The sequence below is a fragment of the Delphinapterus leucas genome, chromosome 11 (assembly GCF_059928025.1).
Source record: "Delphinapterus leucas isolate spDelLeu-1000000601 "Yukka" chromosome 11, BTC_Dleu_Yukka2, whole genome shotgun sequence".
NCBI classification, from domain to species: domain Eukaryota; kingdom Metazoa; phylum Chordata; class Mammalia; order Artiodactyla; family Monodontidae; genus Delphinapterus; species Delphinapterus leucas.
Window position 1 is genome coordinate 39,124,863 of NC_143139.1, and position 8,825 is coordinate 39,133,687.

Sequence of the window (8,825 nt, forward strand, 5' to 3'; positions counted from 1 at the left end):
GTGGTATCACTTCCCTTCTTCCCTGCCAACTGAATCTGTCCTCTGTAAAACACGAAGTGGGCTCCTCCCATTTTAAGGTCACCTCAGTGAGGTTGAGAATGCTGGGTTGTGAAGGCACTTAAGCATTATATTATGGTGTTAAAATTTTGTAAAATGTGGACTTCCCTGGTGGCGCAGTGGTTAAGAATCTGCCTGCCAGCGCAGGCGACATGGGCTCGAGCCCTGGCCTGGGAAGATCCCACATGCCGTAGAGCAACTAAGCCTGTGCACCACACCTACTGAGCCTGTGCTCTAGAGCCTGCGAGCCACAACCACTGAGCCTGCATGCCACAACTACTGAAGCCCACGCGCGTAGAGTCTGTGCTCCGCAACGAGAAGCCACCGCAATGAGAAGCCCGCGTACCACAACGAAGAGCAGCCCCTGCTTGACACAACTAGAGAAAGCCCACACGTAGCTATGAAGACCCAATGCAACCAAAAATAAATAATTATAAATTAATTAAAAAAATTTTTTTAAATGTGGGTGGGTATAAATTGAAGGTGTTGATGTTGTTAAGGTTAATAATCATTCTTTCAGTATCATCACCCTCACCATCTCTAAGTAAACCCTTCTTGGGCTTTATTTCTATTTCTTTTCTAAATAAATGGTTCATTCTTCCTTGGCAGTAGCTCTGGTGTCCTGCTGAGCAGAGCTGTCAGGTCCTGAGGTATCCTGCCCCTCACTTCCCAAGCTTGGACACACAACTCTTAGCTTACAAGTCCTTCCAGACTTGATTGCCCTATTTGCCACCCCTCAACTCCCCACACACCTGGAGAAAGACAGGATGGAACTCTATAGTGCAAAAGGGGAAATAGGCCCAGAAGGTTCAGAGAGCCCGACTAGTGACAGAACAAGGAATCAAGTGTCTCAGTCAATCTGTTTCCAAGGCCTCTCTACCCTGAGGCTCAATTGCTCAGAGGGTGCTAAGAGACTTGGGCCTGGAAAGAAAGTGAATGTGTTTTACAAAACCCTAGAGTTTGCTGTTTATATTAAAGAGAGCAATAAAGAATCTGGCTTGAGTGAAATAAATAATCATTATTTATTTTGACTTCCATTAAAGTACTCTGTGAGCCCTAAACCTTACCAGGCACTGCGATTGCTGCTGGGGCAAAGATGTAGATAAGACTCCCAATCCCCCCACCAAAGGAATGCTTGATGGCATTTCCTGGTTGCCTCAGCATTTCAACATAACCATTTCCCATCCCCATGTCCCACACTTAGTATCTCATATTACCAAAGGCTTTGACTACTAGTACCTGCTAGTTATCATCTTGACCTATAAGACTGGGAACAGAGGGGACAGAGGGAAATAATGAATATGAGCAGCAAGTCAAATCAACAACCAAATAACTAGGGTATAAAGGGGACTGGATAGTTTAGTGTAGGTAGGAGGTGTCTGTTCTAAAAAACAAGCAAAGACACTGAAATTGGAGTTTGAATTGTAGAAAATGGAAAATCCCTTCCCTCTATAGGTTTCCTCTTTTAAAAAAATGAAATATTTCAAGCATACAGGAAAAAAGGATATAATTGGTATTCTATTTGATAGAAACATTAACCCTTAGGGTTTTGTATATAACTCCCACTGATCCTTGCCTCCTATCATTGTGTAGTTTCCTCCCACATTGAACAGGACTGACATGTGTTACAAATAGGATATTGTAGAAATGAGTGTGACTTTCGAGGTCAGGTCATAAGACTTTGTGGTATTCAACTTACCTTCTCTTAGCTCACTCTGGGGGAAGACTGCTCCCATGTCATGAGGACACTCAAGCAGTCCTATGGAGAGGTCCATGTGGTGAACTAAGGCGACCTGCCAACAACCAGCACCAACTTGGCCGGCATGTGAACCAAACCTCCAGCTCCAATCAAACATTCAGATAACTGTACCCTCAGTCAACATCTTTACTGAAACCTTATGAGAAATCCTGAGTCACGACCATCCAGCTAAGGTGCTCCTGAATTCCTGACCCTCAGCAACTGCATGAGGTTTTATATATAGTTTTTTCTTTTTTAAACACATACATTAAGCCACAAAGTTTTGGGGCAATAGATAACGGCATTGAAAACACCTATGTACCTACCACCCAAGCAGTCATAACGCTTTATTTACTACAGATCTTTTCTTAAAAATACAAACACCCCTCCCCCCAAACAAAAACAAAAAAATAAAAATAAAACATTAGATATAGTCGAAACCCTGGCTTCTTCTCTATCCTGCCCCTGCCTTGCGCCTCAGAACTCCTAAAAAAAAAAAAAAAGCACCATGGCACACTGGATGCCTAGTGTGTGCTTTTCCTGAAAAGCTCTTCTCTGTAATTTCGTTTCCCAGGCTCCAGCCTAGTTATCTTTCCCTCTTGTATTGCAGAAAAGAACGACTTCCCAAAGGTTCTTTAGTCATCTCTCAAGATGGTCTGAGAGTTCAACAATAACTCAAAATCCTAACTGCATTTGGTCACTAATTCCGTTAGGATTCCCCAGTGCTTTAAAGCTCTGGGATCTGCCTTCCCCTGGGACCTGTGGTATCTGGCTATATGGGTGTTGCTGTGCCACCCAACTGAGCTTTCTCTCTGAAATGTCTATAGACTGACTTTTTCAGTTGAGGACAGCTATTTTTAAGTCTATAGGATTTATGGACTAGGGAAAAAACTGATAAAATTTTGGTCTTCTCTACTCTTAAACCAAAACATCAATGTCTTCAGACCTTAATAATCCCTGTGCTTCCTGAATTTGAAATGTACATCTTCTTGGAGGCAAATGAAATGCAGAGGATTTAACCTATCTCTATAGTCAACTTTATATGTAGCCAAACTATATACTGGAAAGAATGTAAACTATGCAAGTGCTATAATTTGTAAAGTTTTATCCTAACCTTTGCAAATGTTGCCATTTCATCCCTTGTAAAACCCCCACTCAGCCGCTTTCCCACACGTGCACATAGCTTACTCCCTTTTTTCTATACTAGGATTTTTGATTACCAGCATTCTGATCCTGCAACTTTTCTTCTCCCATCCTCCCTACAGGCGGGAAACAGCTTTTACATCTTCCTGCTCAAATATTCTCCAGCCTGATGTTTACCTGTTCAAGGGTCACTAAGATTTTTTTGTTCCCCTGATAGGTTAGCAGGCCTCTTTAAACAGCAGTATTTGTAGCATATTAAAAATTACTTCCCATACCTAACTTGTAATTACCCAGTAACTTCAAGATCTAGATTAGCAAAACCACTCTCATCTGAATTTACATCTTCCCAAGTCCCCTGACTTGGATTTCAACACTGGTTGATCCAAGAGTGGATGTATGTGTAAGTGATTCACTGTGCTATACACCTGAAACACAACATTGTAAATAAACTATACTCCAATAAAAATTTTTTTAAAAATTAGGTGTACATCTGAAAACAAAGAATCTTGGTTAAGGTGGTTAAGGTGAAGTTAACAGACCAGTTTCAGAATCCAGCTCTTCTGTTTTTCCAAACCAATGTGCTCCTTCCCCCCCCATAGAGATTTCTAGAGTGAAATCCTTGATATTACCACCCTGTTGCAGACTTTCAGGTGTAGCAGTGGTAGCACATCTTGAATTGGAGAAACCAATTTAGAAGAACAGAATTTTCTTTCTTAAAGCCTTTACTTTTCAGACATGACAGAAAAATCTTACAGGTACACATGGAAAAGCAATACATGATCACAGCTGAAAGTGAAGACAATCTAGTCAGAAAGCTATTACTCCTGTCAGCTAATGTTGAAGCTGAAGTTCTGCATATAACATGCTGCAGGGCTGAAAGGAACGGTAATTAGTATTCCTCTCCTTCTTCCTCTCCCTCTCCTTCAACAGAATCCACACCAACCTCCTCATAATCCTTCTCAAGGGCAGCCATGTCCTCACGGGCCTCAGAAAACTCTCCTTCCTCCATGCCCTCACCCACGTACCAGTGAACAAAGGCACGCTTGGCATACATCAGGTCAAACTTGTGGTCCAGGCGAGCCCAGGCCTCAGCGATGGCTGTGGTGTTGCTCAGCATGCACACAGCTCGCTGTACTTTGGCCAGGTCTCCACCAGGTACCACAGTGGGAGGCTGGTAATTAATGCCAACTTTGAAGCCAGTGGGGCACCAGTCCACAAACTGGATGCTGCGCTTGGTCTTGATGGTGGCAATGGCAGCATTGACATCTTTGGGAACCACATCGCCACGGTACAACAGGCAGCAAGCCATGTATTTACCATGGCGAGGGTCGCATTTCACCATCTGGTTGGCTGGCTCAAAGCAAGCATTGGTGATCTCTGCTACAGAAAGCTGTTCATGGTAGGCTTTCTCAGCAGAGATGACAGGGGCATATGTGGCCAGAGGGAAGTGGATGCGGGGATAGGGCACCAGGTTGGTCTGGAATTCTGTCAGATCAACATTCAGGGCTCCATCAAATCGCAGGGAAGCGGTGATGGAGGAAACAATCTGGCTAATAAGGCGGTTAAGATTTGTGTAGGTTGGGCGCTCAATGTCAAGGTTTCTACGACAGATGTCATAGATGGCCTCGTTGTCTACCATGAAGGCACAATCAGAGTGCTCCAGGGTGGTGTGGGTGGTGAGGATGGAGTTGTAGGGCTCAACTACAGCTGTGGAAACCTGAGGGGCTGGGTAAATGGAGAACTCCAGCTTGGACTTCTTGCCATAATCGACAGAGAGACGTTCCATCAGCAGGGAGGTGAACCCAGAACCAGTTCCCCCGCCAAAGCTGTGGAAAACCAAGAAGCCCTGAAGACCTGTGCACTGGTCAGCCTGTTACAAAAGAATAGAAAAAACATAGTTATTGCTCTTTGTGATACCATCATAATAATAATAAGTATTTTCACTTTTCATATTAACTCCAAAGACTTAGGTTGTATTCTGACAAGAAACACTTTTTAAAAAATGTAGACCTTCCTTAAATTACTCAGTATTTATTAAAAATATCTCCATTAATGTTTATAAAATGACATCAATAGTTCATATTTTAATTGAACATTAAAAAAAACTTTAAAGGATTAACCTCACTCTTTATTACATTTCAATTCTGTATTTGAAAAAAAGAGCATATTTCAAATATCTCCCTTAGATTCATTAATTTACTTTATTCTTGAGAATAAACATACCAGTTTCCGAATTCGGTCCAAGACGAGGTCAATGATCTCCTTGCCAATGGTGTAGTGACCTCGGGCATAGTTATTGGCAGCATCTTCCTTGCCTGTGATGAGCTGCTCAGGGTGGAAGAGCTGGCGGTAGGTACCAGTGCGAACTTCATCTGGAAAAGGAAAACGAAGCAGCCACCCATCACTAACAACCTGCACAAGTCTGCTCGACCCCAGGGCATCAGTGGAGCCCCCAGGACACACCTTCTGTCCCAGACCTCCAGGATCTCATTGGGGTTACTGAGGTCAACTCACCAATGACCGTGGGTTCCAGGTCTACAAACACTGCCCTGGGCACATGTTTGCCAGCGCCTGTCTCACTGAAGAAGGTGTTGAAGGAGTCATCTCCTCCCCCAATAGTCTTGTCACTTGGCATCTGGCCATCAGGCTGGATGCCGTGTTCCAGGCAGTAGAGCTCCCAGCAGGCATTGCCGATCTGGACACCAGCCTGGCCAACGTGGATGGAGATGCACTCACGCTGTGAGAGGGAGAAAAAAGAAACATTAAAAACCAATTAGTGGGGCTTCCCTGGTGGCGCAGTGGTTGAGAGTCCGCCTGCGATGCAGGGTACACGGGTTCGTATCCTGGTCCGGGAAGATCCCACATGCCGCGGAGCGGCTGGGCCTGTGAGCCATGGCCGCTGACCCTGCGCGTCCGGAGCCTGTGCTCCGCAACGGGAGAGGCCACAACAGTGAGAGGCCCGTGTACCGCACAAAACAAAACAAAAACCCAATTAGTGGTGACTGTGAAGCAGAACAAAATGTTTATGGAAACAATCTTACAAATTTCCTTTCAAAACGAATTACAGTGTAATGCTTTTTTTCTTAATCTAGGGAGAAGGTCTATACTTTTTATCTCCATTAGTTTTAATTAATTTCCTCTTCCCCTCTAAATTGGGAAGGCCTCTTTCCAGACCAAGAACAGACCTTAGTCATTGCTTCCTCCTTTGGAGGATCAAGATACGGAGGAGGTCATCCATCTAGCGCTCAGGCCCCAGAATCCCATTTTAGAGTAGGCGGCCAGATTTCTGGGCAGCTCCCAACACGGGAAGCACGTGGCCAGAAGAGTGCAGAGGAAATGTCTGGCTGCAGAGACGAGGGGTGGGGCTCTGCGGCAAAGGATGAATGAGCAATTCCGGGTGCGCGCGCCCGCGCCCTCCCCCCCCTCCCCGCCGCGGTTCGTGGAGCCGCGCAGCTGCAGAGCCTCTCAACAGCCACGTCTGCAGAGGCGCAGCCATGCCCAACCATCCTCCGCTTCCCGTAGGCATTGAGTTCCGTCCAGCACCTCCACATGTGTCACGACGCAGCAGGGGATTATCGGCGGCCCAGATGTGGACCAAGATCCGATTTCCGTTCCCTCAAAACCCCTCACCGCTACCACCTGCTCCCACACGCATTTCTAACACAGCAGAGGGCAGGGAGGGACAGATGGCCTCTACAGGCTGTTGGGAGCTAGCTGCTCTAATACACTGGCGTAGCGCAGTACACCGATAAGGAGTCCTTCTCCACATTCATCTTACTGATTTTATTTTTTAAAAGAAAGAACTCTGGGTAACAGGAGACACGCCCTCCAACCATAGACCTTCAGCGCGCGTGCGCACTGCAGTGGCGGGCTCCCGTCCACTCCCTGGCGGGAAGGTAACGGTCGCGCGTGCGCTTTTGTGTCCAGCTCCTTCCCGCCTCCGCTTTTCGAGCTGAGGAGGAAGTGAGGGCGGGGAGAGCCGCGCGCGCGCTCGCCAAAGGCTGGGGGGAAGAGGGGGAGGGGAACGCGCGGGAAAAGAATGCAGTCTTCAGGGCACCACGCCCAGGAGTTAAGGGCTAAATGAGAGCCCCAACCACGGTGAAGGAGAGCTAGTGTCCCGCCATCCCCTTCCAGAGTCCCAGAAAAAAAGGCGGTGGGCTCCCTCCGTTCCCTCTTCCCGGGCCCCACCCGTTCTCCACAAACGGGATCTATCTACTCTCATCCTCGGCCCTCGCCTCGCTCTTCGCCCTCCAAATGAACAGCGGTGGCGCCAGCCCTCTCTAGCTAGAGGCCCCCCGCGCTCCCCCGGGCTCGCTTTTCCCCGTTTTCCCGAGCGAGGCCGGCGGTCCACTCACCATGGTGGCTACGGGTCAGCAGGCGCAGGCAACAGGAGTAGACACCGGGTCCCGGTTACCGTCCTCGACAAGCTAAGAGTCGAGGTAAGTAACGCACTGAGGTGGGGGCGGTGCGGGAGCCACTTAAGTAACGGTCCGGGGAGGGGCTGGCGGGCACAGGCGGTGCCATGGCCGCAGGCCCCTCCCCCGGTCCGGCGTACCCACTCGGCTCCCGGCTCGGCCGCCGCAGAGGCGGGCTCCTGGCCCCGAGCCCTTCCCCGCGCCGGGCGTGCGGGGCGGGGTCCGCCGCGCCTGCGGGCCGTGAGCTCCGTTGCTGCAGTCTTTGGCGCGTGACCGCCAGGGCCTGGGCGGGGGCGGGGGTGGGGGTGGGGGTGGGGATGGGGGATGGGGCGCAGGTTCGGAAGAAACCAACATGGGAGTGGGGGCTCGATTGCTTTAATTTGGACGAATCCTAAGATTGAAGAAGTCCACACAGTTTTAAAGATGAAGCACCATGAAATGGAGAAACTTCTGGTCCAGATAGCTCAGCTGATTATTTTCACGTTGTCACCATTTGTCAATGAGTTTTGTTTTTCTCTTCCCAGTTCCTTTAAAGGCAGTACAGAAAGCATTTACCTGATAATGTGGAGGAGGTTTAGAAAAAATAGTTCTATTTGGTTTACTTGTTATTTAAACTAAAGCTACCAAACAGTATTTCAGTCATTCAAAGAGTAAGCACCTAAGCACTGAACATCTAAGCTGTTAAAAGGGTAGGGTAGGCCCCATTTTTAGACCTAAACCAACCAACTTTATGAAACAGCTCTAGGGTCTTTTAGAAAGATTTAAAGACACATTTCAAATTTGGTAGCTGAATTGAAGGAGTAAGGAGTAAGGAGTAAGGACAGAAACTTGGGGAGGGAGGCAACTGTTTGATCCTGAAGGTTATTTAGGAAGTAGGGATTCCTTGTGCTATTTAGAGTTTTGTAAAACGTTTTTAAATTGAAGCATAATTGACAAACAATGTTACATTACTTTCAACTGTACAACATAGTGATTTTATATTTATATACATTGTTACCCTCAAAAATAAAGCAACCAGTTATTTTACCAGCAAGGTGGGTTTATTCAGGAATAGCAGAGAATCACAATTCGGGACAAGCAAGCAATGGGGAATCATAGGCAAATCCAGAGAACAAAGGAGAGTGACTTGCTTTTATTAGATTTTAGGAGGAAATTGCGGGGGGACCGTTTGAAGAAAAGTTCTCTGGAGAAGAATGAGAGTTCAAGATTGTGGCAGTTTCTCTCTGGCTGCAAGTGGTGGTTAGAGTGTTGTTGCTGGAGTTGGGAGGGATCTTCCTTCTTTTAAAAGCAGGAGGTGAAATTCCTATGTGAAAATGTCCTCCCTTGTACCAGAAGAAAAGTAACATTCTTATCTTCCTGCTGATTATGCAGACTGCAACTGGTGCTACCTGTACTGAGAGTCCCCCCTTTAGGGCTTCCTGACTCCATTTAAAATGAAGTTTCCTTTATTTATGTTCACATTTACCCCTTTT

The 8,825-nt window shown here is 46.9% G+C and overlaps 1 protein-coding gene across 2 annotated transcripts; it reads right to left on the minus strand.

Moving 5' to 3' along the window:
* Positions 1 to 3,642: 3,642 nt before the first annotated feature.
* On the minus strand, positions 3,643 to 7,428 carry TUBA1B (tubulin alpha 1b). Of its 2 annotated transcripts, none has more exons than XM_022572315.2 (4): positions 7,294 to 7,428; positions 5,453 to 5,675; positions 5,162 to 5,310; positions 3,643 to 4,808 (listed from the first exon to the last, which is right to left on the minus strand). In XM_022572315.2, exons 1-4 carry the CDS (start codon positions 7,294 to 7,296, stop codon positions 3,828 to 3,830), a joined length of 1,356 nt encoding a protein of 451 aa, XP_022428023.2. In that variant the 5' UTR covers positions 7,297 to 7,428; the 3' UTR covers positions 3,643 to 3,827. The 2 variants fall into 2 exon arrangements, with proteins under 2 accessions (XP_022428023.2, XP_089776785.1); XM_089920659.1 differs by lacking the exon at positions 7,294 to 7,428 and adding an exon at positions 6,124 to 6,194.
* Positions 7,429 to 8,825: the final 1,397 nt, after the last annotated feature.

Excerpts from the sequence above, each read along its gene's own strand:
- TUBA1B (XM_089920659.1), bottom strand. Across the intron at positions 5,311-5,452 it reads CCTGGAACCCACGGTCATTG|ATGAAGTTCGCACTGGTACC; the intron begins GTGAGTTGACCT and ends TTCCTTTTCCAG. Across the intron at positions 4,809-5,161 it reads TGGACCGAATTCGGAAACTG|GCTGACCAGTGCACAGGTCT; the intron begins GTATGTTTATTC and ends CTTTTGTAACAG.